Below are 26,968 nucleotides of genomic sequence, written 5' to 3'. Positions count from 1 at the left end.
GACCTGGCACAGGAACTGGCCAGAGCGACTCCCGCTGGACAACGAAGCCGGCTTACGGGCTTTCCTGTGCTTCTGACACTGTTCGCTGTCTCCGGCTCCCTCCACGTATGAGCATCTCTCTGCTTGGAGGATGGTGTGTGATTTTGCCACGAGGTAAAATATTTAATAAATGAATGGCTCGGCATGGAAAATTTCAACCTCCTTCCTTATTCAGATACCACCCTTATTCAAATAACTCCCTGACCACCTGTTTAAAACTGCAGTCACTTTCCCCAGCAACTCCCTATTTCCCTTCCCTTCCTTTTGCGTATAGCCCTTATTGCCATCTAACACACTCTGTGTTTATTTGCTCATGTAAGCTCCGTGAGGGTAAGGTTATTTTGTCTGTTTTGATCTGTATCCTCAGTGCTTAGCACGGTGCCCAGCATATGGTAGGTGCTTCATAAAGATGTATTCAGTAAATGACCCCAAACCATTAATTTCCCCTTTGTGACTTGAACACATTCAAGATGTGTTTCTGTCAATTGCACCCAGAGGCCTGATTAATAAATCATCAGCCCAATGGTCTACTCTAAGCTTCTTCCCCCTCTCTGGGACTGTTACCGCTACCCCCCACCACCCACCCCCGTCTTCCCTTTACCCCTCATCAGACAGGGGTTCTTTATTCAGCAAGTGATAGAAAAAAATGCAAATCGAACCAACAACAACATTAAAAGAAGGGGACTGTGCTGCGTCGTGCAATAATGGTCTCAAGACAGAGTGTGCATCAGAGAAGCCTGAATCCAATGGGCTAAAGATGTCACAAAGGACCTGGTTTCAGTCTCTGGGGGCAGCCTTATTCCAAGTTCGCTTCCTCATGGTGGCAACATGGCTGTGTTCTTTGTCATTCTTCAGAGGTTGTACTAGTCTCTTTGGGCTCCTATAACAAAATGCCATAAACCAGGTGTCTTATACAACAAACATTATGTCTGACACTTCTAGAGTCTGGGAAGTCCAGGACGCCAGCTGATTGGGTTCCCTCTTCCTGTCTTCCCCAGGCATCTCACACCGCAAAGAGAGCTAGTTCTCAACTTCTTATAAGGCACTAATCCTATCATAAGGACTCCGCCCCCTTATGACCTCGTCGAAACCCTAATTATCTCCAAAGGCCCCGCCTCCAAATACCATCGCATTGGGGGGATGGCACCTCAACACATGAGTTTTGGATGGACAAAAACCTTCAGTCCATGACAGGGGTCATTTGTCAACCTTTTTGGTCTCCCAAGATCTGAATCTCAGTGTTTAAGGACTCTCCCACCTCATCAGGCAGAGCCCTCCTCCCGCTACAGAGGCTGAGATGTCAAGCCACCCGCTTGAGATGTCAAGTGTCTCCGCTTTCCGGGCACACGTCTCCGGCTCCACTGTGGTCTACAGCAGTGGAATTTTCCCTGGCTGTTCAGACTCCAAGCCTCTTCCTTCTAGAGATTCCTACTGCTCCTATAGAGTTTGTGAACTACCCAGGACCCTCATAATAAAGTCCATTTGTGCTTCAATTGCACCGAATTATTTTTTGTTTCATGCAACCAGGAACCCTGAATGATAGGCTCCCACGTCTTCCAGAAGGGGAGAAAGGAACAGCGTCCAGTAGGCCTCCCACAAGAAGAAGGGTGCATCTTTCCCCAAAGCCCCAGTTAATCTCCCTTTGCAACTCATTGGCCTGAACTGGTTCAGGTATCAACTCAGTCACACTGGCCGGGGTGTGATTGACTTAGGGCTGAGTATCCAGGAGCAATCACTCTAACAAGATGACAAGAATCAACTTTTTAGGTTAAAACAGTTATGCTCTAGAGCTAGGGGGGCAGGTCAGTTGCCTCCAAATCTGGCCGCTAACACAATGGGGGAGAGGGCAGGGGCCGTGGGGGAGCACCCACAGGATGTACGTTAGGGGCCAGCGAGGTATGGCCCATGGGCCAAATCCAGCCCATGTCCATTTTTTTTTTCAGTTTATTCATTTGTTTTGATAGAGAGTGAGAAAACGAGCAGGGGAGGGGCAGAGAGAGAGGGAGAGAGAGAGAATCCCAAGCAGGCTCCACACCATCAGCACCGAGTTCAAGCAGGGCTTGAACTCACGAACTGTAAGATCATGACCCCAGCTGGGGCGCCTGGGTGGTGCAGTCGGTTAAGCGTCCGACTTCAGCCAGGTCACGATCTCGCGGTCCGTGAGTTCGAGCCCCGCGTCGGGCTCTGGGCTGATGGCTCAGAGCCTGGAGCCTGTTTCCGATTCTGTGTCTCCCTCTCTCTCTGCCCCTCCACCGTTCATGCTCTGTCTCTCTCTGTCCCAAAAATAAATAAACGTTGAAAAAAAAAAAAAAAAAGATCATGACCCCAGCCAAGATCAAGAATCTGATGCTCAACCGAGTGCACCTCCCAGGCACCCCCAGTGAAGGCTTTTTAAAGTAAGACCAAAAGTCAGATACCATAAAGGAAACAGATGACAAGACTTGACAATATAATACTAGAAAATTCCAAGATAGAAAACCACCCAATAAACTACATTAAAAGACGAATTGCAGAGAGGGAAAAAAATATCGGCCAAGTGTATGACAAATTGTTAATAGCCCTTGATCTTACAAGCAAATCAGCCAAAGATATATATATATAACGGGAAGGTGGCCGAGAACTCCAGGGTCGGTAAATTGAGTAACTCCACAAAACCACCGAGGACCTTGGTTCTTTCCATCTTTATGTTCTATCGCTCTCTGTTAATCTTTTTTAAAAGATTTTTATTTTTTAATTTTTTAATGTGTATTTATTTTTGAGAGAGAGAGAGAGAGAAACAGAGTGTGAGAGAGGAAGGAACAGAGAGAGAGGGGGACACAGAATCCAAGGCAAGCTCCAGGCATCAGCACAGAAACCCGCGGGGCTTGAATTCATGAACTGTTTGATCATGACCTGAGCCAAAGTCGGATGCTTAACTGACTGAGCCACCCAGGCACCCCTCTGTCAATCTTTTTTTTTTTTTATTTTAAAATGAAACCATGTAAAAAGTAATAAAATAAAATGAAATCACGTGTATGTAGTCGTATTCATAAAGATAAACACACTAATCGAAAGTTATGCAACATTAATAGCAGATCCAAATACAAACCAAGATAATCCTCTGAATTTTATATTTCATCGAGCCTCAAAAATAACCAATCTTTTAGTCCTTTTCTTGTACATTATTCTGTATCCACATTCTCTGCATCTGATCGGATTCCCGGATTTTACCTCAGTTTTCTCTGTGACGTTCTCTGCGGGTATGTATCACGGGCTGCTGCTTTGGGGGTTGACGGTCTTTCTGGGCGTCCACTGATAGTCCCTCCAGATCCCAACCAGCCGATTCCCTACCCACGTAGCCCCGAGAAACTTCTCACTCTGTGCTTCGGGACAGATTACTGCCAATCTGTGTCGACCTCAGCTGTCCCCGTGGGCACAGAATGTCTGCCACACATCCGGTTATCTCAGGAACTAGTTTCGTGGTATTAGAGGTCAGTTGGTCAGTCGGATCAATACCACCCAGTTCTGTTTCAAGCCACATCATTAGGAGACAGCGTGTGACACTCATACAGCTTTCCCAACTACTAGTCTCATCCATTCACGTGATCAGCTGAGGTGCACAATATATAAATCTGGGTAGAAAGCGTGATGCCACAGATAAGACCAGACAGGGTTTGGAACTCTGCAGAGCTCACTAAGGTACGGGGACCCTGAGGAAACGTGGCCTTTCTCTTCAACCTATTCCAAACATAGAAAGCCACTTCCTTGGGATGCAGCCAGTGTGTGGGAATTTGAGAGAGCCAGCAGGGGAGAGGCAGAGAGGGAGAGATAGAGAGAGAATCCCAAGCAGGCTCCACACGGTCAGCACAGAGCCCCATGCAGGGCTCGAACCCACAAACCACGAGATCGTGACCCCAACCGAAACCAAGAGTCCGTTGCTTAACTGACTGAGCCACCCATGCGCTCGAGACTAGATTTTTAAATCTAGTTACGACTGCACTTGAGAACAGACTGTTATCAGCAAGGTAGGATTGTTATTTCCATCTTAAGTGCTCATAAAGATTGAACAACACGGCCAAGGTCACATGACTAAAAAACAGTGGAGAAAGAACTAGAACTCAGGGGTGCTGGCCAGAAGCGAAAGCTCGTTCCTCCATAGAGCTCCCCCCACGGTGAAGGGAGCGGATCACTTCTTATTGGTCTTGCCAGTGCCCGCACCACCCACAGAAATGCAGACCAGGAAGACACCAGATCCTCCCCCGTCAAAAGAAGAGGGGGGTGGCTTGTCACTTTTCTGTCGTCGTCTGTTCAGTGGAAAGGTAAGGGGATCAATCAGCAAGTGCCCAAAGAGAACAAACGTTCCAAGATCAGCTGGAGTCGGCGTAAGGATAGCTTTAATTTTTTTTTTTCAACGTTTATTTTTATTTTGGGGACAGAGAGAGACAGAGCATGAATGGGAGAGGGGCAGAGAGAGAGGGAGACACAGAATGGGAAACAGGCTCCAGGCTCTGAGCCATCAGCCCAGAGCTTGACGCGGGGCTCGAACTCCCGGACCGCGAGATCGTGACCTGGCTGAAGTAGGACGCTTAACCCACTGCGCCACCCAGGCGCCCCAAGGATAGCTTTACTTAAAACAACATCAACTAGGGCAGCTGTCGCCCCCCAGGACACCCCCGGACACAGGCCCTTGTGTTCTTTGTAGGGTTGGTCAAGTAGGGTGTTTGTCGAGTGGGCTGAGGGGTGGAATGTAGCGTTATGCGGGATATAGACTTGCCCTATTCTCCCCTCATTTGGATAAGGGGGTGGCTCTCGCGGGAACAGGTGGAATTTTCATGAATAAGGAGAGGGTGCCTCTTGGAAAAGCAAACGTCACGGACCAAAGGTCGTGACACAGATTGTTCCCGTTACTCAAAGGAGGCTGCGGGGTGGCATTCTAGACAGAGGCAAGAGCAAGGGCAAAGGCCTGGAGGTGGAAACAAACTTGGCAATGCCCAAGGAGCAGCCAGGAGGCCATCAATCAATTAATGACTGATGGAAGGGGGAGGGCAGTTGGGAGATGAGCTTGGAGTCGTTTTCAACTCGGGCGTTTGGTAATCTTTTAAAGTTTATTTATTCTGAAAGAGGCAGTGAGAGCAGGAGCTGGGGCAGGGGAAGAGAGAGAGAGAGAGAGAGAGAGAGAGAGAGAGAATCCCAAGCAGTCTCCACGCAGGGTCAGTGCAGAGCCCAACATGGGGCTGGAACCCATGAAAACGTGAGGTCATCCCCTGCACCGAAATTGAGAGTTGGATGCTTAACCGACTGAGCCACCCAGGCACCCCTCAACTCAGACTCGTAAAACAGATGGATGTCTGGGTCTCCACCGAGGGCACTTCAACCTGAATTTGCTAGGCTGATGTGTGAGCGTTTTTGTTTTCTTTGTAAGCCCCTCCAGGTGATCCTAAGACATGTAGGCAGGGTTGAAAATCGGTAGATGACCGTGTTGAGGAACGAGGTTGGACTGTATTCCAAGTACGCTAACTTCCCATGTGGAGAATGCGCCGGGAATAGAAACAGGCAGAACAGCTAGGAGGTGGGATGAACTAGCGTGAAAGGAGCCGAGTTTGTCAGGAAGGTGGGCCGGGACCTGGCAGGTTTCGCTGGCGGTAGGAAGGGTGGGGTTGGCAGAGAAGAAAAGGGAGAGGGGCGCCTGGGTGGCTCAGTCGGTTAAGCGTCTGACTTCAGCTCAGGTCACAATCTCCCAGTGTGTGGAGCCTGCTTTGGATTCTGTGTCTCCCTCTCTCTCTTTGCCCCTCCCCCACTCGTTCTCTCTCTCTCTCTCTCTCTCTCTCTCAAAAATAAATAAACATTAAAAAAAATTAAAGGGAGGGGCGCCTGGGTGGCGCAGTCGGTTAAGCGTCCGACTTCAGCCAGGTCACGATCTCGCGGTCCGTGAGTTCGAGCCCCGCGTCGGGCTCTGGGCTGATGGCTCAGAGCCTGGAGCCTGCTTCCGATTCTGTGTCTCCCTCTCTCTCTGCCCCTCCCCCGTTCATGCTCTGTCTCTCTCTGTCCCAAAAATAAATAAACGTTGAAAAAAAAAAAATTAAAAAAAAAAAAAATTAAAGGGAGAGAAACTAGAAATTAAAAAAAAAGGCCTTATACATCATTCGATCATTTTATTTATTTTTCAAAATGTTTAATTTTGAGAGAGAGAGAGAGAGCAGGGGAGGGGCAGAGAGCAAGAGAGAGACAGAGGATCCAAAGCAGGTTCGGCACGGACAGCCAAGAGCCTGACACGGGGCTCGAACTCACAAACCATGAGATCATGACCTGAGCCAATGTCGGCCACTCACCCGACTGAGCCACCCAGGTGCCCCCGAAATAAGAACACTGATTTTAAAAAACAATTTTTTTAACTACATGAAGTATAAAAAAGGAAATTTATTCACATACTTGGCCTTGACCAAAAGAGCAAATAACCAACAGAGGCAGAAAAAGCATTTGATGAAAGTCAACACCTGTTCGGGAGACCAAAAAACCAAACCCTTCCTTAATCTGATGAAGAAACTTTTTTCCCTTTAGACTACATGGTAGCAGAAAACACTGAGTTCATGTTCCAGTTCTGTGCATCTATAGATGCACAGAAAATAAATGTGTGCGCTGTGGAAGGGGATCAGTACACCACTGTAGCATGGCGTTCACGAATACGGACGTTAAAAGTGGGCTCTCCCATCACGACCCTTGTGACTTCCGGTGGACCAGGTAACCTCCGGTGGACCAGGTAACCAGATTTGAGCGGCGAAACAAAGACAACTTCTAAGGGACAGCAACGTTCAGTTGGTCCTAGGTTGGTGGAGACTGAACCAGAAGGAAAGGCTTAGAGGGGCAGCATTTGAGAGAAGAGGAGGAGGGGAGAGGCAAGTGATGTTCAGGGGCAGCAGAGGGGATCTGAGGCCCCAGCGGCCAGGCCCTGGGGGCCAGAGCAGAGGAAGAAATGACGGGGGTGGCTGGGAACAGAACGAGGGTGGCTGCTGGCTGGGGACGTCGGTGCAGGGCCTGCCTGGCCCCCATCCCCTCCCTCTAGGGGAAACGCCCCCACAGCAGTCTCTACCTGGGAAAGTCTAAACTCGTCCCCATAAAAAGCTTCCATAGAAATGCTTCTGTATAAAAAGCTTCAGCCTTTATTAAATAAAAAGGAGGTAGAAGACAGACAGAGGAACAGGCCGGGTACCCCTCCTTCCAAATACACAGATACAGGCATACAGACAGACACAACCGAATGAATGGCAGGGACAAGTCACGGGACAGACTGAAGGGCGGAGGGAGGCAGCACCCTCCGAGAGTGGGCCCGGACCCAAGGGTGGGCTGAGACCTGGGCCAAGGGCAGCCGTTCGGAGGGGTTATGCTTGAGCAGCTTGGAGATGAGGTCCTGGGCTCCCGTGGGCACGGATGGGGGGAACTTCAGGTCTACCTGCAGAAGGAGAGGAAGAAGGGCCCCAGTAGGTTTATCCCTGACCACCCAGTTCACTTGGACAATGACCTAGGGCCCAGGCCCTGCCGGCCCCTGACCTCTGCGCGAAGCCCCCGCCAGGCACTGGGGCCCACCCTCCTACCTTGACGATGCGCCGATAGGTCTCATTGTGTGATGCGCTCTCGAAGGGCGGGTTTCCCACCAGCAGCTCATAGCAAAGGACCCCGATGCACCACAGATCCACCTTCTCGTTGTGCGTGCGCCCTTCAATCATTTCTGGAGGCAGGTAGTCCAAGGTGCCGCACATCGTCTTCCTCCTGGGTGGATTGGGGAGGGGGAAGAGACCCCAGATAAAGATGGCCTCTCTTTTCCCCGCCATTCGACAGACAGCCAAGCGACCGCCAGCATATGCCAGCGGGGTGTCTCAACCAGACTCTGACAGGGCCCCGGGGGCAGGACTAGGTACAACCCAAAGTGGGGCGCCTGGGTGGCTCAGTCGGTTAAGCGTCCAACTTCGGCTCAGGTCATGATCTCACGGTTCGTGAGTTCGAGCCCTGCGTCAGGCTCTGTGCTGACAGCTCGGAGCCTGCGAGCCTGCTTTGGACTCTGTGTCTCCCTCTCTCTCTCTCTGCCTCTCTCTCCCCCCACACCTCAAAAATAAACATTACGAAAAAAAAATAGAGGTAGAATGGCACACAGGGGGATGTACCTGGAAATAATCAGATCTAAGGGCGACGCTCATCTTAGAAGTAAAGGAAAAACGGGGGGTGAAGGAAAAACTGGGGACATGTCAAAAGTCCAGGAAGCATGGCCCTGCTGAAATAAATCAGGTTCCATGTCTATCGTGCAATACTATGGAGCCATCACAGATGATGTGGGAACATCCTCAGCAACATGGTAAGAGGGTCCCAACATATTCAGCAGGAAATCTGGGCAACAAAATTGGGGGTCTCCGATTCTTGGAAAGATATTGCTGTGTCTCTACGGACAGGAGGACAAACCCACATGTGTCTAGGTAACGAGCTCTGCAGTGGTATTATTTTGACCGCCCCAGCCATTCACCCGTAGGGCAGGGCTCCTGGCCCACCATACCTCAGGGAGGGGGCATGCACAGACCAGCCAAAGTCGGCGATCTTCAGCTCTCCCTGGAGCCCCAGGAGCAGATTCTCTGGCTTTATGTCTCTGTGAATCACCTTCTTCCCGTGGCAGTACAACAGAGCGTCTGCCAGCTCCTCCATGATCTGGGGGGTGGGGGTGGGGGCAATGACAGGACGTCAGACAAGGCTGGACCTCAAGCTACAAGCAGCGGGCCCCCAGCCTCGGGCCCCTGCCGGTGCCCCAGGCGCCCACCCGCCCGGACCGTGGCTGTTCGCTGCTCGTCAAAAGTGCGGCTCTTCTGCAGCTCCTTGTAGAGCTCGCCCCGGGGGGCATACTCCAGAATCAAGTAGATCCTTCGGCGGTCGTAGAAATAGTTGTAGAGACGCAAGATGTTGGGATGCCTGGAGGAGGGAAGGGAGGACTCAGGCTGCACCCTGGCAGAAGGAAATGGGAAAGACAACAGTGCCACGTGGGGCAAACCGGGGTCCCATTCGGGAGTGGGAGCTCCGGGGCGCTAAGTGGCAGCGGAAGAGGCAGTCTGGATGGGGCGGGGGGGGGGGGGGGGGGGGGTGAAAGGGGAGCGGAGGGAGGAGCAGGGAGGGGCTTGGGTCGGCGCACAGGGGCTCGTACTGCAGATGGGCCTGGATTTCGATCTCCCTGCGAAGCTGGTGCTCCACACCCTCCTTTTCTATCTGAGACTTGAACAGGACCTTGAGCGCCACGATGAAATGGCTTTTCTTCTCCCGAGCCAGGTACACGTTGCCAAACTTGCCTTTGCCCAGAGGACGCCCAATCTCAAAGTCATCGATGGTGAAGGATCGCCTGCTTGGAAGTGGGAGGAAGGCAGCCGAGTGACGGCCGGGCAGTCCGCCGAGGTGGGGACTCCCTGAGCCCTGTTTCCCTCCGGAGGGAGTCGAGGAGGGACCAGGCGCTCCTGCCCCGAGCGGCTACCTCTCTCCTCTCTCGTTTCCTACCTATTCGCTGTCCTGTCTCCTCCCCCGCCACCCCAAGGCTTGGGTACTCACATGGAGAAGTTGGGGGTCCCACTGCTGTTCTCTACCACCTTCTGGCCAGGGGCGGCTAAGCAAACGACAGGGGAGTTGAGGCCCTCCTTTGATATCTTCATCCCTGCACCCACCCCCTAGACCCTGGTCCGCCCAGCTCAATCCTCTCCCGGGTCCCGGTTACCTGTGGGCTGGGTGTTGGAGCGGCTCATGAGGACAAGCGCGGATGGGGTGGCAGGCTCCTTCCGGAGGACCCTCTGGGGCAGGGTGTTCAGGCCAGGCTGAGTCTGAGAAGGAGCAGGGGGAGCTCTGAGGGTGCCTTTGTTCCAGGGACCCGCTTGGAATGTGCTACCAGCAGCATTTCAGTACTTGCTGAGGGTCACCCAGCCACCCACCTGTTCAAAGAGGAACACTGAGACCACAGTTTTGCTCAAAACTCCCAAAGCTCCGCTCATCGCTCTGTATTAAAATAGGTTCTTTTTTTTTTTTATGCTTATTTATTTTGAGAGAGCAGGGGAGGGGCAGAGAGATAGGGAGAGAGAGAATCCCAACCAGGCTCTCCATTGTCAGCACAGAGCCCAAAGCGGGGCTCGATCCCACGAACCGTGACAGCATGACCTGAACGGAAATGAAGAGTCAGATGGTCCACCGACTGAGCCACCGGGGAGTCCACAAAATGGGTTCTTAATAAGCAACCTAAGGTGGCCTGAGATAAGAAGCAAAGGACTTGGGGCGCCATGGCCCTGTCGGTTAAGCATCCGACTTCAGCTCGGGTCATGATCTCACGGTTCCTGAGTTCGAGCCCCGCATTGGGCTCGGTGCTGACAGCTCCGAGCCTCAAGCCTGCTTCGGATTCTGTGTCTCTCTCTCTCTCTCTTTCTCTCTCTGCCCCCTCCCCCACTCACACACTCTCTCTTCCTCAAAAATAAACATTAAAAAAATTTTTTTTTCAACGTTTATTTATTTTTGGGACAGAGAGAGACAGAGCATGAACGGGGGAGGGGCAGAGAGAGAGGGAGACACAGAATCGGAAACAGGCTCCAGGCTCTGAGCCATCAGCCCAGAGCCCGACGCGGGGCTCGAACTCACGGACCGCGAGATCGTGACCTGGCTGAAGTCGGACGCTTAACCGACTGCGCCACCCAGGCGCCCCCCCAAAAAAATTTTTTTTTAAAAAGGACTCAAGTCACCCCAACACCGAACATTTCACCTCTTCGGCCCTGGCCCACACCACATTCTCAGGCACGAAACTGTCCAACCTCTACAGTCCGGTCCATCTGCAACCCCACGCTCATTCACACCAGCTCCCATCCCAGCGGGCAGTAGAGGGCAGGTTAACAAATGCCCCCAATTCAAGGATCGGCAGAGGCACCCTCACTCTCCCTAAAAGGCTCAGTCTAATAAGGCTTAGATGAGGTCCTGGAGGTCTTGAATGTTGCAACAAATTCCAGTATTTACCCCTTTGCAACAAGAGGCTCTGGAGGCAGCGAGGGCCACTCTGATGCCCCCGGACCACTTCTCACTTGCTATTTCTCAGAGTAATACATACAACTGCTTTTTGTCACTGTAGACGTGACAATGGTTTCTATTTCAGTCTCCGTTCTTTTTTTTTCTTTTAAGTTTATTTATTTTGGGAGAGACAGAGACAGCGTGAGCAAGGGAGGGGTAGAGAGAGAAGGAGAGGGAGAATCCCAAGCAGGCTCCATGCTGTCACCGCAGAGCCCAATGTGGCACTGGATCTCATGAAACCGTGAGATCAGGACCTGAGCCGAAACCAAGAATCGGTCGCTTAACCCACTGGGCCACCCAGGCGCCCCTCAGCCTCCATTCTTGAGAGCCTCGATAAGTGCTCCAGGAGGATGCGAGCTGGTGGGCAAGGGGATAGATGGACGCTGCAGGATACCCAAGCCCCACCGACGAGGGAGCAAAGCCTACGAGAGCCCCTTCCTTGTTCTTAGCCAAGAGAAGAAGAAAACCTGGTGCCCTAAAAACCCATTCCCGAGCAATGATACGAGCACAGAAGTTACAGATGAGCAAGCTGAACAAAACAGGGTCCAGAAACAGACCCACATACAGGGGGGCATTTCATACAATAAAGGTGGCATTTCAAATCAGAGAGTAGACTCGCCACTGAAAAGGTCTTAGGACAACTGGAAAATAAATCTCTTTAGATCTTTCCTTCACACCAGTCGTTAAAACAGACTCCAAATTATTAATCTTTTAAACTTACATACACCCGTTCAGAGTCTATTTCTATTTCCTACTTAGCCTATTATTTCGGGATAAGGGTTGGGAACCACGGAACCTGTCTGCTCGGCCGAGATAGCATGTATACGTGACAAGGAGGCTCAACCCTGTAGAGGGTCCTCGCAGGCGGGTCAGATTCAAGTTGGCAGCGCCTGATAGGATGTAGTTGCAAATGACCGGACCGGGTTCCAGCCAGCAAACTCTTGGGACCCAGACGTCGGAGCAAAACCGAGGGCGATTTGGAGGATTCCGCCCGGCCCCCGGCCCCCGCGGGACCTCAAATCCCCAGGCAGGAACGCTCCATGCGGGTGGGGGGAGGGGAAGCGGGACAGCCCTTACCGTCTGCCGGCCGTAGGGCCAGGGGTAGGCGTTCTCCTTCTGGGCCATCCTGGGAGGGAAAGGGGGGAGGAGAGCTGGGCAGACAAGGGAAACAGGGCTGTAGGAAGCAGAAAAAAAAGAGGGAGCGAGAGAGGGAGGGATCGGACCGATCTAGCCGGAAGCGCAGGCCTGGGGCCGGTGAAACGGAGCAGGTCAGCTCGCTGGCTCATCGGGGCGCACTGGGGTGTTGGTCTCGCCGCCCCCGCCCTCTCCCTGCGCACCGCCAGTTCGGGACCCTCCCTCTACCCTGGAGCTCCCAGCAGCCCCACGGGTGCGCGCGGGCCCGCCCAACGGACCCCCGACCTGCCCGATCGCCTGGCCTCTCCCAGCGCAAGACCCGCGAAAGGGAGCCGGCTCACCTGGAGCCCGAGCACGGCCACCTTCCGGGCCCCGGGCAAACGACTGAACCTGCCAGGCCCTCCCCCCGCTGAGGCCCTTTCAAATCTCCCGCCGTGACCCCATTGGCTGAGCGCGCTGTCCATGCCCAATTCTCATTGGCTGGACACCCCGTGACGCAGCGGGTGGGGCCCAAAGTTAGAGGCGGAATATCGCTGGGGTTCTGGCTGAGCAAAGTTTGCCTTGTCCGGGAGTCAAAAGATCTCGTATCTTTTTCCTTTAATTTAAAATGTTAATGTATCTGGGATGTATCCTTCTGTATGTAGGGACCAGGGTCTTTGTTTCGGACACACGGGGAGTTAATTATGCCAGCGCCGTTTGTGAAGCAAACTCCCTGGTTCCCCCCGCTACAATCTACAGATTCCATGCAACCTCCATCAAAATTCCAGTTACATATTCTACAGAAGTGGGAAAACAAAACAAAACAAAACAAAACAGTAGCAAATTTGTACGGAACTGCCAAAGAATCCAACTAGCCAAAGCAATGGAGAAAGAACAAAGCTAGTGAGAGACATCACGCTCCCAGATTTCAGGCTGTATTACAAAGCTACAGTAATTCACACAGCGAGGTATTGGCATAAACACCGCCACATAGATCGATGGGACTGAGCAGAGAGCCCAGCAATAAACTCACACATATATGGTTAATTAATTTATGAAAAAGTTGCCAAGAATACACAATGGGGAAAGGGCGGTCTCCTCAATAAATGGTGCTGGGAAAACTGGACAGGTACACAAGCAAAAGAACGAAACTGGGATCACTTTCTTACACTAGACCCAAAAATGAACTGAAAAGTGATTAATTAAAGACTGGGACGTAAGACCTGAAACCATAAAACTCCTATAAGAAAACACAGGCTGTAGGTTTCTTGACATAGGTCTTGGCAATAATTTTTTTTCTTTTTTAACTCTGACAACACAGTCAAAAGCAAGAGCAAAAACAAAGAAGCGTGACTTCAGCAAACTGAAGGCCTCTGCAAAGGAAACCGTCGACAAACGAAAAGGCAAGGTGGTGAATGGGAAAAAATATTTGCAAAGCGTATACCTGATAAGGGGCGGATACCCCCAATACCTAATGAACTCATACAACTTTTTAACAGCAAAAAACCAAGCTGATTTAAAAACGGGATGAAGATCGGAATAGACGTTTCTCCGAAGAAGACATACGGATGGCCAAGAAAGACGAGAAAGATGCTTGACATCATTAATCATCAAGGAAATGCAAATCAAAACCACAATGAGACATAGCTTCACACCTGTTCGAATGGTTATCATCCAAAAGATGGGAAGTGACAAGCACCGGTGAGGATGTGAGAAAAGGGAGCCCTTGTGCACGGTTGGTAGGAATGTAAATTGGTGCAGCCACTGTGGAAAACAGCACGGAGTCATCAAAAACTTGAAGATAGGACTACCATAGGGGCTGGCAATTCTATCTCTGAGTATTTGTCCAAAGAAAAGGAAGGCAAAATTCAAAAAAATATCTGTATTCCCATGTTCACTGAGCAGTATTTATAATAGCCCAGGTATGGAAACAACCAAGTGTCTACGGATTCCACTCTAGTGGTTTCTGTTTCTGCCAACTCCTCATCTCCAACTTGGTGGAGACCTCTTGTGGACAACGTGGTTACCTAGCCAGTGTCCATTCTCCTAGCCATTCCCACTTCCAGAAAGCACCCAAAATGTTGTGGATCTGAGAGGGAAGCTGACACCATCGCAAACCCAGGATTGGATGCTGATGGATTTACACCACGACCAGAATCATGGTCATGGTTCGGGGGATAAGCGTGTGACCCAAGTGACCCAGTTAGTGGGACTTTTAGGATTCTTGTCCAGAATGCTGGGCAGAACTCCTTTTCTCCACAAAGCACACCTTGCTGCTGGTGGTACTCCTGAAGGAAGCAGCCTGAGAATGAAGCTTGACCTCATAGAAGGCAGAAGAGAGGCCTGGGAAGAACCCAAGACTTTGATGATGTTGTTGAGCCTCTGGACGCCTATTCTGCACTTTCCCTAATGCATTGACTTGAGGGTTTGGTTATTTGGGGTCAAAAGAATACTCACGGACACACATCTACAGACCCAGCCTCAAGGGTTCTTAGTCATCGAGTTTGAATAAATGACGTGAAACTGTTGAGAGTCAATCATTTGACCTACAAAAACACCAGTTTCATATAATTCAGCCAAATGTAAATCCAAGAAGTGCTTATGGGTTTCTCGATCATTTCCTAATGCTTTTGGCTGCAAGATGCAGAAGGCCCAGTTAACAATGGCACAAACAATAGGGATCTATTTTCTCCTGCGTAGCAAGAAGTCAGCAAGTACGTAGCTGTTTTGTTAGAGATCTGGATTGCCTTTCTGTGATTGTCTTCACATGTTCCTTATGAGTGCAAGATGGCAGCCAACGGTCTGTGCCCCTTTTATCAGGATAAGCAGAAGCCTTTCCAGAAGTACCCAATAGATTTCTCCTTGGCCCAAACTGTGTCACATGACTACTGCAAAGGATCCTGGTAAAGTGAGTATCTCTCGTAGCCACTGCAGTGAAAACACCAAGGGGTGGGGGGTAGAAATAGCTGTGTGTCACAAGCTGTGTGGCTTGCAATTTCATTCTGGGGAGCCCATGGTTAATACAAAAGTTCAGAGATCTGTGTGTGATGAGGTATCTCCAGAGATTTGGCAACCAAGGGCACCCCTCTGCCATTTGTGAAAAAATAATTTTGCTTCTGGAGGTGGATTGTTTTTACTTAGGGTCAGCTTAACCCCGCTTCCCGAGATCAGGGAGAGAGCCCACCTCAACTGTAGTGACTTCATCAACGTACTTGGCCTAGAGAGACTAGCTAATGAAAAGCTTTGTGAAAATTCTATCCCCTGCAGCCTCCTTTATTCCTCATGACCTAGCGAAGGGAGATGTTTCCGGAATGTGTCAGGAGACGCAGTGCAAGGGTGGGATATGCCTGATCGATCCCATACAGTGTCCCCGTCCCTCCACGGTCTTTAAACTCCCACTCGCACATTTTGCCAGAAGATATTTGGCCTTTCAGGAATATTTGACGGGGCCAGCACAGGACCGGGATTTGCATTATTCATAAACCACAAAACAAAACAAAAACTATCTGTTCTATCGGCTAGGCAACCATCAGCTGCCTGTTCAAGTTAGTGAACAAAATCCCTGTTGTTTACCCCAGAGCTTCTGGAGAGGTCAGTGAGGGGGAGTTGTCAGTGACCTCCTTGCTGGGGCGTATTTTCCCAAGACTGGGAAGGGGCAGGATTGGATCGTGTTCCAAAGGGACAGGATGTGTTCAGGGCAGGATGGCTGGGATACTATAACGCTCGGGATGCATAGATGTTAGTCCCTTGTATTTCTCATAATGGAATCTCCCCCAAAGAAATGTCAAGACACGAATTCTCAGTATCAACCAATAAGCCTCTTTCAGGAATGAGGAGTAGACTCAGAAGGATCTGGAAGGGGCTGGTTTGGGGGGAGCCTGGCCAATACTCCCAAGGGGGCAGGGGAAATGGGGAGGGATGGCCAATGGCTACAGGGGTTTCTTTTCAGAGTGATGAAAATGTTCTGGGGGTGCCTGGGTGGCTCAGTCAGTTAAGTGGGGGACTTAGGCTCAAGATCTCACAGTTCAAGAGTTCGAGCCCCACATCGGGCTCTCCACCAACCATGTAGAGCCTGCTTGGGATTCTCTCTCTCCACTACCCTCTCTCTCTGCCCCTCCCCAACTTGTGCTTTCTTTCTCTCAAATAGACTTAAAAAAATGAAAAATAATAAAAAAAGAAAACATTCCGTAATCACATCGTGGTGATTGGTGAACAACTGTGTAACCATACTACAACCCCCTGAGTTGTACACATTAAAATGGTTAAGATGGTAAATTTTATGGTAAATGTATTTTACCACCAAAAAAAATATGGAAAAAAAAGATTACAAAATATTTCAAATACCAGGAATACTTTTTTTTTCACACCAAGAAGTAAAATTGATCTTTATTATTATTTTTTAATGTTTATTTTTGAGGGGGAGAGAGAGAGAGAGAGAGAGAGAGAAGGGGAGGGGCAGAGACAGAGGGAGAGAGCAAATCCTAAGCTGTCTCCACAGAGTCAGCACAAAGCTGGATGCAGGGCTTGAATGCACAAACTGTGAGACCATGACCGGACCCAAAGTTGGACGCCCAACCAACTGAGCCACCCAGATAACCCTAAAACTGATCTTTAAATGAGCTTTTATTTTGCATGCTATCTGCTATGATTTTATTTTTTTTAATTTAATTTTTTATTTTTTAAAATTTACATCCAAATTAATTAGCATATGGTGCAACAATGATTTCAGGAGTAGATTCCTTAATGCCCCTCCCCCATTTAGCGCATCCTCCCTCCCACACCCTCCAGTAACCCTCAGTTTGTTCTCCATATTTATGAGTCTCTTCTGTTTTGTCCCCTCCTTGTTTTTATATTATTTTTGTTTCCCTTCCCTTATGTTCATCTGTTTTGTCTCTTAAAGTTCTCATATAAATGAAGTCATATGATTTTTGTCTTTCTCTGACTAATTTCATGTAGTGTAATACCCTCCAGTTCCATCCATGTATTTGCAAATGGCAAGATTTCCTTCTTTTTGATTGCCGAATAATACTCCATTGTATATATATATACCACATCTTCTTTATCCATTCATCCATCGATGGACATTTGGGCTCTTTCCATACTTTGGCTATTGTCGATAGGGCTGCTATAAACATGGGGGTGCATGTGTCCCTTCGAAACAGCACACCTGTATCCCGTGGATAAATGCCTAGTGGTGCAATTGCTGGGTTGTAGGGTAGTTCTGTTTTTAGTTTTTTGAGGAAACTCCATACTGTTTTCCAGAGTGGCTGCACCAGCTTGCATTCCCACAGGAATACTTTTTAAAGCAATTGCATAACTACTATTCAATTATTTCAATCTTGACCAACTTTTCCCTGTTTGCTTCTGGTGTGTGTGTGTGTGTGTGTGTGTGTGTGTGTGTGTGTGAAATAAAAGGCATCCAGGTGAAGCTTCAGTGCAAAAATGTAATAATTAAGTCTATGTATATTGTTTGTTTACTATTTTCTGTTGTCTTTTTTCTGAAACTCCTCTGGAGGTAATCAGAGCTTCTAAATCTATCTTCCACATCAGTTAGCTTGTTTTTTCATGCTTTTGAAATTTCTCGTCCCTCTGTTCTGTGCTGTGTTTTGGATAAATTCTTGAGTTCTATTTTTTTTTTTTAATAGCTAAATCTCTCTCAGACTGTTCCCAGCTTAAGATGTAAGATAGACTTTTTTTTTAAGTTTATTTATTTTAAGAGAGACAGAGAGGGGCGCCTGGGTGGCTCAGTCGGTTGGGCGTCCAACTTCGGCTCAGGTCATGATCTCGCGGTCCGTGAGTTCGAGCCCCGCGTCGGGCTCTGTGCTGACAGTTCAGAGCCTGGAGCCTGTTTCAGATTCTGTGTCTCCCTCTCTCTCTGACCTTCCCCCATTCATGGTCTGTCTCTCTCTCTGTCTCAAAAAATGAATAAACGTTAAAAAAAAAAAAGAGAGAGACAGAGACAGTGTGAGTAGGGGAGGGGCAGAGAGAGAGGGAGAGAGAGAGAGAATTCCAAGCAGGCTCTGCACTGTCAGCGCAGAGCCCAATGTGGACCTTGAACTCAGGAAACCACGAGATCATGACCTGAGCCGAAACCTAGAGTCGGAGGCTTAACCGACTGAGTCAGCCAGGCACCCCTACCTAGACTTCTTTTATTACATCTGTCATCCATGTGTGAGATTTCTAATTGGTCAGTTGCCTATCCATATGACTTTATTGAATCTTTGTCTTTTTGTCTCATGATTTGATTTTGTTATTTATCTTTTTACATATCCCAGTCACACTTACTTTAAATTCTCTACCGGACTGCCCCGTAGACTTATTTTCATATCTTCCAATTATTGTCTCTGTTCCAGTTATGCTTCTTCATACGTTTTGGGATTTGGGTTTGTAATGTCATCTGGGCCAGAAGAGTGTTTCATTTTGTTGTTTTCTCTCTCTCTCTTCATGTCACACATTGCTCCCTGACCTACAATCTGGCCATAGCTGTTACCTCCTCGCTCCCAGTCAAAAAATCAGTTCTTATCATGGAATTTGGGGGCTCCTGCCTCACTGTGATATTGAGGGTATCTCAAATGCAATCATGGGGGAGAGGGAAAGTTGGACGTGTTTCTGGTCTTGAGCCACATCTGAGTCCTCCTGCCCTTTCGGGCCTGTGGTTCCAGGCAGGGAGTTGGTGGTTTGTTTTACAGCCTCCTTTTTTATTTATTTATTTATTTTTTAATTTATTTTTTTATTAAAAAAAAAATTTTTTTTTTCAACGTTTATTTATTTTTGGGACAGAGAGAGACAGAGCATGAACGGGGGAGGGGCAGAGAGAGAGGGAGACACAGAATCGGAAGCAGGCTCCAGGCCCTGAGCCATCAGCCCAGAGCCCGACGCGGGGCTCGAACTCACGGACCGCGAGATCGTGACCTGGCTGAAGTCGGACGCTCAACCGACTGCGCCACCCAGGCGCCCCTTTTTTTTTTTTTTTTTTTTTACAGCCTCCTTTTCTGATACAAGAATAGCGCTGAGGCTCTGGCTTCCCTCTCTGTCCCCAGTCAGCATCCCATTTCCTTCATCAGCCTAGTTCAAGGTTTTGCATTTAGACTACTGAATTGTTCATTTGTAAGCCTTTCTATGGCCTTTTAGTTCTCTATATTTTATATCTTATCTATCAGTGCTACGTATCTGAAGCAAAAGGGGTCAGGGTGGGAACTCACTGTCCTGTTTCTGCCAAAAATCCAGGCTTTTTCCAAACCCCAGGTTTTTTGGATCGTCCCTAGGTTGGTGTATGATGGACCTCAGCTTCCGTGATGGGGAGTGTGTCAAAGAGGGAAGGCATGTCTGAAAGACAGAGGCAAGACTCCGCTCTAGTGGATTGTTACTATGTGAAAGCATAGCCCCCAGGTGTGGACGGATCTTTTGAATTTCGGATCATGACCTGAGCCAAAGTTGGACGCCCAACCGACTGAGCCACCCAGGCGCCCCTCTCTGTCTCTCTTAAAATAAATAAACTTAAAAAAAAAGTCTAGATTTACGTGTGAAATTGACTGAGCTGTCAATGTTGGCAAATCAGTCACCAAACATGTCTGTGGACTGGATTTGGTCTCTAGACTACAAACATCCCATCCCTAATCCCAGGGCTCTTCTGGACCATAAACCACACTCCGAGGTCATCCTCCCTTCCCCTGGGGCCACTAACCTTACCTGGTCACTCCTCAGATGGGCTCTTAGGGAGCACCATGCAGGAGAAAGCCTGTGGGCTTGGGCATTACATGTTTGCCTCTGAGCCCACCACTTGCAATCTGTGTTGCTTGGCAAACGGATCAATCCTGCTGAGTGTCAGCTCTAAGATGGGCATGGTTATACAGCCTTGCAAGCTGGCTATCAGGATTAATTGAGGAAAGGTCTCTGAAGCGCTTGGCTCCGTGGCTGGCCCACAGCAAGCCCTCAGTGTCAGCTATCATTATGACTAAGGCATCACCTGGCCCCAGTGGATGAGAGCAAGAGGTTCTTTACGAATTAAATGCAGTTCACTGAACCGGGAGAGCAGACAGGGAGCGGAGCAGATGGGGAGGGCCAAACATCGTGCAGGTGTCTGCCCTGTGCGGGGTGCAGAGCTGGCTCAGCCCAGGTCTGGTACTTTCAAACAAACACTGTTAAGGAAAGAGATGTCCAGGAAGAATTGCCTGCTGGGAAAGACAAGGCTTATAGAGTGGCTGGCCTGTATTTCTTTGGTCCCCCAATAGACCAGAAGCAGCAAAAATGCAGGTGGCTTCTAGTCACCATTGAGAAGTCTGGAGAACATCTCTCTCTTTTTTTTAATGTTTATTATCGAGAGACAGAGAGAGACAGAGCATGAGCAGGGGAGGGGCAGACAGAATCTGAAGCAGGATTCAGGCTCTGAGCTGTCAGCACAGATTCCCTAGCGGGGCTCCAACTCACAAACCACGAGATCATGACCTGAGCTCAAGTCGCAGGCCGAACCGACTAAGCCACCCAGGCGCCCCTGGAGAACATCTCTTTAATTCATTAATTGTTACTTATAATAATTATCAATTCTTGCTACATCCCTTCCAATAAAGAATCTTTATTGTTCCAAGTATATTTTCTGAACAAGAACTCGTAGCTCCCCATGAAAAATTTGTGTTGGGATACCTAAAATATCTGAGATTAAAAGGATCACTACTGGAAAGCTGCAATAGACGTTCCAACATTTGTATTTTAGGAGAAAATCCACACACTTTGGGAAAAGCAAAATCACAGGAACGCTGAGGTTTGTATTTTTTTCATATGTAGAAACAAATCTTTTTCCCCCTTTCTTTCTCCGAAAAATATCAACATACATCTAAAATTGCAAGCTTTCGTGACCCCGACGTGATTTGAACACGCAACCTTCTGATCTGGAGTCAGACGCGCTACCGTTGCGCCACGAGGCCTCCCCGAGCCGGGGGCTGCACGGATCTCGTGAACAGATCGATCGTCAGCGATAAGGGGTGGAGCCACAGACTCAGGACCGGCCCCGAAGGTTCTGTCCGAGTCCTTTCGAGAGCCGGGAGTGAACACCTAGGAATCAAAGCTCCTACTGTGGGTAGATGTGCTCAGGCGCGCTTGGCGCAAGGCTCAGTTCTTCAACCTTGCGACACGTGGGGTTCGCCCAACAGAGAAACGATGTGCGTTTGGGACTTGTTTCTGGGGGTGACAAAGCCCACGCGGTGTCGCGGCAGTCCTGGCCCCCAGACAAGTCTTAGATATAACCGAGGCTCTCCCAGTGACTCCGAAAGCCCCTTCACATAGGTCCTCTGAACTTCGGTTTCTCATCTGTAGGCTGCGTGCCACCTGCCGCCTCGGTCGCGGCTTCGTTGACGTGCGTCCTGCGCTCGAGCTCGGAGGGGGCTTCTCTCAGGCCCCGCGCCTGCGCACGTTCGGAAGTTCTAGCGTCGGGAGCAAGGTTCGCCAGCGGGCGTTGGTGGTATAGTGGTGAGCATAGCTGCCTTCCAAGCAGTTGACCCGGGTTCGATTCCCGGCCAACGCAATAGCCTTCAGTTTTAGAACTTTTCGCCGCCCTCTCCGGGATCAGGGGTCTGCCGGGATCCTCTGGCCACCACAGAGGGCCGCGCGCCGAGCTTTTAGAACGAGTGAGGACCCACTATCTTTTACCTTCTTCCTTCCCTTTCCTTCCTCTTATTAAAAAAAAAAAAAAATCTCCACCCCACAGCCCAGGACGGTTGCTTGGTTGCAAGTGGGATTTGTAGGAAGAAGAGAAAAGGGCAAAAGGCGACCCGCTTCTCCCCGTCGGGGAATCGAACCCCGGTCTCCCGCGTGACAGGCGGGGATACTCACCACTATACTAACGAGGAAGGAGCTGAAGAGCGCACTCTGCGACTCGAGGATCTGGTGCCCAGCGCGCCCTGGGCCGGGGCTTTGCTCCCTCCGGCCGCTGGGACAAACCTGCGAGAGCTCCTGACGGCGACTGAGCGACTCGGGAAGCAGACCGCCTGCGAGGCCGCGGAGACCCGACTTCCGACAGGTTCCGCCCCCACTCGGGTCCACCCCACGTCACGCACAACCCCAGCCGCCGCGCCAGAATGAGCGGGGCTGGCCCGGGTCCGCACGCGGCCCTGCGCACCCCGGCCTGGACCGGCTGTGCCCCGCGAGCTCCCTACGGCCGCCGGGTGTGCGAACAGAACAAAAGAGCTCCCAGCGCACCTGTTCCAGGCTGTCCGCTCGCTTGGCGGGGTCGCGGATCCGCCTGCACGCCGGGCGCCGTTCCCGCTCGCCAGGCCCCGGCCGCACTCGCTCTTCGCGCCAAAACCGAAGCCGGGCTCGTCCGGGATTTGAACCCGGGACCTCTCGCACCCGAAGCGAGAATCATACCCCTAGACCAACGAGCCGACGTGCAAGTGCGCTCGCGGACGCCTTTAGAGGTCGTACCAGGCTCGCCGCGGTCCGAGGGCCACGGCTCACGGCGGGGGAGCGGCCCCGGCGCGCCCGCAGGGACCACCCGCCCGGTACCGCGGACTCGCGAGCCGGGTCCGGGAATCACCGCTCCCGCCAGCGAACGCCGACTCCTCCCAGGAAATAACGTCGGGGAAGTAGGAGGGAGTGGTCTCGGCCTCCCCCCACCGCCGCGCGGCTCTCCGGGACTGCCTTGAGCACCCGAGTTTCCGCTTCCCTGTGGTCATTGTCTCGGTGCCACTCCATAACCTGGGGGCTCAACTCTTGCCGCCTGCTCCCGGCGTCCTCGGACCCAGTCCTCTGGCGCAGAGCTTTAAAGATAGGCGGTGGAGATGCCTGGTTGGGGACAATGAATGAGCCCTGAGATTCCTAGGTGGACATCTGCTCCTCTATCTGTCCTGCACCTGTCCATCCTCCTGAAGCGACGAGCAGGGCAGGTGCCCAGGCAAGGGAATAATTCCCGGGGCCAAGAAGACCCACGGAGGAGGAGTCATTGAGATGAGTGGCTGGCGGGGCGGGGTAGGGGACAGGCTTTCCAACCTGCGTGATTGGGGACGAGGTGCCAGGTCTGACGACCAGGGCCGTCCCTGCCGTCCAACAGCCCCACCAGCACTGCCTCCAGGATTTCCCGCCTGCACAGTCAGGCACCCCCTCCCCTCCCGTCCACCCTCCGCTGTCCGCTTACCTCCTAGGATGGCCGGGAAGGTGACCCTTCTACCTGCCGTCTAAGACCCCCAGAAAGGTGCTCGGAGGCAAACGCCGGCAGGAGTGTGGTCTAAGGCCAGCACACCCGGCCTTGGGGCCTCGCAGGGTCTCCCCGGCTGCTATCCCCTCTCAGGGTCTCTAAGCTCTAACTACACTCACCACGCTCTCACCTGGGGGCTGCCTGGAGTCCCCGCAGGAGCTGGTGGAGTCCGCTGCCCGCCACCTGCTCTGCCTTCCCTGCTCTTCCAGCGGGGATCTGGGAGCATCTCTGGGCTGAACCATTTTGCTCCATCGCCCAGTCCTGTGATTTGTGGGGCCCTTCCTCATGCCCCGCCCACAGGCACTTTGGTGAGGAGACCTCAGTTCACTGCTTGGCTTTTTTCTTTTCCCAGTGTCCCTGGCCAGGCGACGGGGAAGGGGAGCAGAGGGCAGCCCATCCTGTCCCGTCAGCGTCCCAGGCCTTTTCAAGTGGATGAAGCGCTCGGGGCTGGTCTTCTGACATCTGCCTCCCCTTTACCCTTTCGTCATTTCTCTCTCCTCCCCTTGGGCGCCAGCTTTCCCCCAGGTCTCTAGTTACCACTCTCTCACCTGGTCTCAGGCACCTAATCTACGCAGAGGCCGAGCCCTACATTCCTCAAAGAACATGGTCCTTTTCCCTAGAAAAACGCATACAGCATCAGAGAGTTCACCCACTCCCTGAAGCCCCACCCATGGACCCCACTCTTAGGATCCAAGAACTGAGGTGTAAACTGATTACTGTTGAATTTGCTGTGTTTTAGATTTTAACAGGAGCCAAAGCTTTGCCCGGAGAAATGGAGTTCTAAGCTGCGGCTTCGGGTAGTCACAGTTGCTTGAAAAAGACTGGGTGGGAAAGAGCGAAAAAATATTCTTGGTGAATTGGAGTTGTTTGCACCTCTGCCCCCAGCACTTCGCTAAAGTGCTAAAGATCTGCGGCTCTATCCTGAATATCTGCCTCTTTTCAGACTCTACATCCGGCCATTTACTACATCCGACCATTTACCGACCATAAACATGCCTTGCATTTAACTCCTCCTTTCCATGTCTTCTACAACTGCCCTGGTGCAAGCCTTTGACATTTCTATCACCAACCGTCTCCGCCCTCCCCCCCCACACACACACGCACACTCTGATCCCTGTGTTATTCTTTTACGTAGCATCTATCTAGTGTATTGTCTAATTTAATATTTAAAACACTTTCGTTGTGTTTATTGTTCCCTGCTGTATTTCCAGCACCTGGAACACTGGCTGATATACAGTACTCGTCGTTTAAGAGAACGTGTGGCAAATTTCCACTGGTCTTCAAGACTTAGCTCACCTCCTCCAGAAAGCCTCCCCTGATCACTCTCTACTCTTAGTCCCCATGAGATGCTCCTTCTCTCCGTGTTGTCACAGCATCCTGTCCCTGCCCTGAGCGCATTGGGTTGTGATTTCCTCTTCCTTCTCACGAGCCCTTGGAGAAAACGGGGTGTGCCTTGACGCACATAATGCGGTCCACGTTTTAGCACGAACTTTGGGTGGTGCGGCATCGAGACCTGTCATCTCCAGAGAGCAATTCCTTCTAGACCATACTTCTGCTCAGACATTTTAGAATGGTTCGGGAGCCAAAGGCTTGTATCAACGTATCGAGATCTTTCTGCCTGTCTTCCAGGAAGGTTTAGGCCCTGCCAACCGCCTACTTCCTGCCTCCTCCATCCACAGCCTTTCGAGATCGGCTTCAGGGTTCCAGAAGTGCGCCCCCAGGGCTTCCGCGCTTGACCTTGTGGAACCACCCCCCCCAACCCCCCCCCCCCCGCAAAGACCGCTCTTCTGCTCTCACCCTGCCCGCATTCGTGGTGCCAGCCCGTCAGCACCCTCTTGGAGGAAAGCGGATGGCACGGTTTCTCTGCTAACTCCTAACCCTGACTTTCCGCTAGTATAATAAGACCAATGAAGGTAACTGTGCGTGAAAGAGCAGCATATACAATATGCACCGTCCCCAAATTCTTTCTAATGAAAAAAAGTATTAAAAATACATATGTACATATGTAATTTTGAGGCCCCAGCCCCCCAAAATACAACGAAGAACCACACCAAACAAGGCGGCTCAGGCGCCCCGGGGAGTCCTGGGGTAGAGACTGGGCGGGGGCGGGGGTGGGGGCTCCTCTCGCGGGGTTCGAGGCTAGCCCACCCGCACAGCCGGTGCCACAGCAGCTGCTCAAAGGAAGACGTAGGCCGGGTCGGAGGGGCGAGCTTTTGGAGCGGTGGTGTCCCGGGAGTGGCAAGTCGTTTCAGCGGGGAATCTGGGTGCTCCGAGGGCGGAACTGGAGCCCTTGCTCCCCTGGTGTAAAAAGCACCCCATACACCCATTAAAGAATATGGATTTACCGACAAAACGTTAAAAACCCCCGCTAGGGCTGAAATAAAGGCACCGCTGGGATTCGAACCCAGGATCTCCTGTTTACTAGACAGGCGCTTTAACCAACTAAGCCACGGCGCCAAAGACGCCCAGCTTCCTTCCGAAGCTGCACTACAGGAATAGAGCGCTCGGAGCGCGGCCGCGGCACCTTCAGACTTTTCTAAAACTAGTTTCCGCAGAGCGGCGGGATTCGGCATCGCCCTCTCGCCGTGGGATGCCCACAGGGTCGAAAGGAATAAAACAAACGTATGAACCCTAGGCAGAAGCGCTGGCTCGGGGTACCCCCGGGAGTGTAGGATCCCTGACATCCAGATTCTGCGGGATCGGTCCCTGACCTTGGACACAGAGGGACGCGGCCAGAACGTCGGAGAAGCAAAAGCATGCGTAGTCGGCAGGATTCGAACCTGCGCGGGGAGACCCCAATGGATTTCTAGTCCATCGCCTTAACCACTCGGCCACGACTACACCGTCTGAGGGAAGTCCTCGTGCTAGCCTTTCTCAGTTCACAAACCCTGCAGACACGGCCCCAAGCAACCTTGGGGTTCGGGAGCCGAGAGCGCGGATACAGCACCAGCAGGGAACTTGGCGCCGCCGCGCCCCGCCTCCCTGGGCTCCTCCGCCGGGACCTGACCCTGTCCCCCACCGCCTCCCGGGGAAGGCTCCCTCCGCCCGGGCACCTCCCTTCCAAGCCTGGCAGTGTGCTAGCGATTTGAGAGGCGGTGGGTGCCATGTCGTCTGCGATCAAAAGTCATCGGTTCCGCGCAGAAACTTGTGGGTTGTAAACAGCAGGTGTGCGGAGGGGAGGAGGGATGGGTAAGGGGGGTAAGAAAAAAAAAAAAAAAAGATAAAAAGACCGCTGTGGCCCGTACGGGGATCGAACCCGCGACCTTGGCGTTATTAGCACCACGCTCTAACCAACTGAGCTAACCGGCCAGCTGCGCCAAAAGGGTGCCTCAAGTCTCTACATATGCATCACTCAAGTATAGGCAATGCCACCAGAAGACCCACGACGTCACCACCGAAGTTTCCCAGATGCGAACTGGAAGCGACCCCTAACGGCCAGTTAAGGACGCCTCTGAACGCCTCTAAGAGGCGACATGGCTGTAGGTCTCCAAGTAGGGAGCAGCTCCCAAGAAAGAACCAGACCACCAGCCAGATGCATCATCACCCTCAAATTTACTGCTCCTGCCAACTCCTGAATCGATGGGTTCTGACTTC

At 51.3% G+C, this 26,968-nt stretch overlaps 1 protein-coding gene, 7 non-coding genes and 1 pseudogene across 9 annotated transcripts; 1 reads left to right on the top strand and 8 right to left on the bottom strand.

Annotated features, from left to right (window-relative positions):
- Window positions 1-3,153: 3,153 nt before the first annotated feature.
- LOC124519701 (DNA-directed RNA polymerases I, II, and III subunit RPABC4-like) lies at window positions 3,154-3,978 on the bottom strand (annotated as a pseudogene).
- Window positions 3,979-7,152: 3,174 nt separating this feature from the next.
- Window positions 7,153-12,563, bottom strand: AURKB (aurora kinase B). 2 transcript variants are annotated; one of them, XM_047089833.1, is made up of 9 exons: window positions 12,552-12,563; window positions 12,154-12,227; window positions 9,752-9,854; window positions 9,589-9,643; window positions 9,194-9,385; window positions 8,826-8,964; window positions 8,558-8,706; window positions 7,608-7,782; window positions 7,153-7,465 (listed from the first exon to the last, which is right to left on the bottom strand). In XM_047089833.1, exons 2-9 carry the CDS (start codon window positions 12,199-12,201, stop codon window positions 7,292-7,294), a joined length of 1,035 nt encoding a protein of 344 aa, XP_046945789.1. In that variant the 5' UTR covers window positions 12,202-12,227; window positions 12,552-12,563; the 3' UTR covers window positions 7,153-7,291. The 2 variants fall into 2 exon arrangements, with proteins under 2 accessions (XP_046945789.1, XP_046945790.1); XM_047089834.1 differs by lacking the exons at window positions 9,194-9,385; window positions 9,589-9,643; window positions 9,752-9,854; window positions 12,154-12,227; window positions 12,552-12,563 and having other exon boundaries at window positions 8,816-8,896.
- An 8,475-nt stretch (window positions 12,564-21,038) lies between these two features.
- Window positions 21,039-21,110, bottom strand: TRNAW-CCA (transfer RNA tryptophan (anticodon CCA)). Its single transcript has one exon. It is a non-coding gene; the product is annotated as a tRNA-Trp (tRNA).
- Window positions 21,111-21,634: 524 nt separating this feature from the next.
- TRNAG-UCC (transfer RNA glycine (anticodon UCC)) lies at window positions 21,635-21,706 on the top strand. The gene has a single exon. It is a non-coding gene; the product is annotated as a tRNA-Gly (tRNA).
- A 253-nt stretch (window positions 21,707-21,959) lies between these two features.
- On the bottom strand, window positions 21,960-22,031 carry TRNAD-GUC (transfer RNA aspartic acid (anticodon GUC)). The gene has a single exon. It is a non-coding gene; the product is annotated as a tRNA-Asp (tRNA).
- A 462-nt stretch (window positions 22,032-22,493) lies between these two features.
- Window positions 22,494-22,565, bottom strand: TRNAP-CGG (transfer RNA proline (anticodon CGG)). Its single transcript has one exon. It is a non-coding gene; the product is annotated as a tRNA-Pro (tRNA).
- A 3,192-nt stretch (window positions 22,566-25,757) lies between these two features.
- On the bottom strand, window positions 25,758-25,831 carry TRNAT-AGU (transfer RNA threonine (anticodon AGU)). The gene has a single exon. It is a non-coding gene; the product is annotated as a tRNA-Thr (tRNA).
- Window positions 25,832-26,133: 302 nt separating this feature from the next.
- On the bottom strand, window positions 26,134-26,215 carry TRNAS-AGA (transfer RNA serine (anticodon AGA)). Its single transcript has one exon. It is a non-coding gene; the product is annotated as a tRNA-Ser (tRNA).
- Window positions 26,216-26,609: 394 nt separating this feature from the next.
- TRNAI-AAU (transfer RNA isoleucine (anticodon AAU)) lies at window positions 26,610-26,683 on the bottom strand. Its single transcript has one exon. It is a non-coding gene; the product is annotated as a tRNA-Ile (tRNA).
- Between the last annotated feature and the right edge of the window lie 285 nt (window positions 26,684-26,968).

This window comes from Lynx rufus, unplaced genomic scaffold (genome assembly GCF_022079265.1).
Source record: "Lynx rufus isolate CCGP_SWC_20201006 ecotype Redwood Valley unplaced genomic scaffold, mLynRuf1.p SCAF_28, whole genome shotgun sequence".
In the NCBI taxonomy this organism is placed as follows: Eukaryota; Metazoa; Chordata; class Mammalia; order Carnivora; family Felidae; genus Lynx; species Lynx rufus.
Note: the sequence above shows the minus strand (reverse complement) of the source record. Positions and strands in the feature narration are given on the sequence as shown.

Bases quoted from the DNA above. Each gene is read 5' to 3' on its own strand.
- AURKB (XM_047089833.1), bottom strand. From the start codon at position 12,201: ATGGCCCAGAAGGAGAACGCCTACCCCTGGCCCTACGGCCGGCAGACG. The intron at 9,855-12,153 runs GTAAGGGCTGTC...GCTCCTTCTCAG, and splicing joins GGCCCTACGGCCGGCAGACG to ACTCAGCCTGGCCTGAACAC. The intron at 9,386-9,588 runs GTGAGTACCCAA...ACTTCCAAGCAG, and splicing joins GGGACCCCCAACTTCTCCAT to GCGATCCTTCACCATCGATG.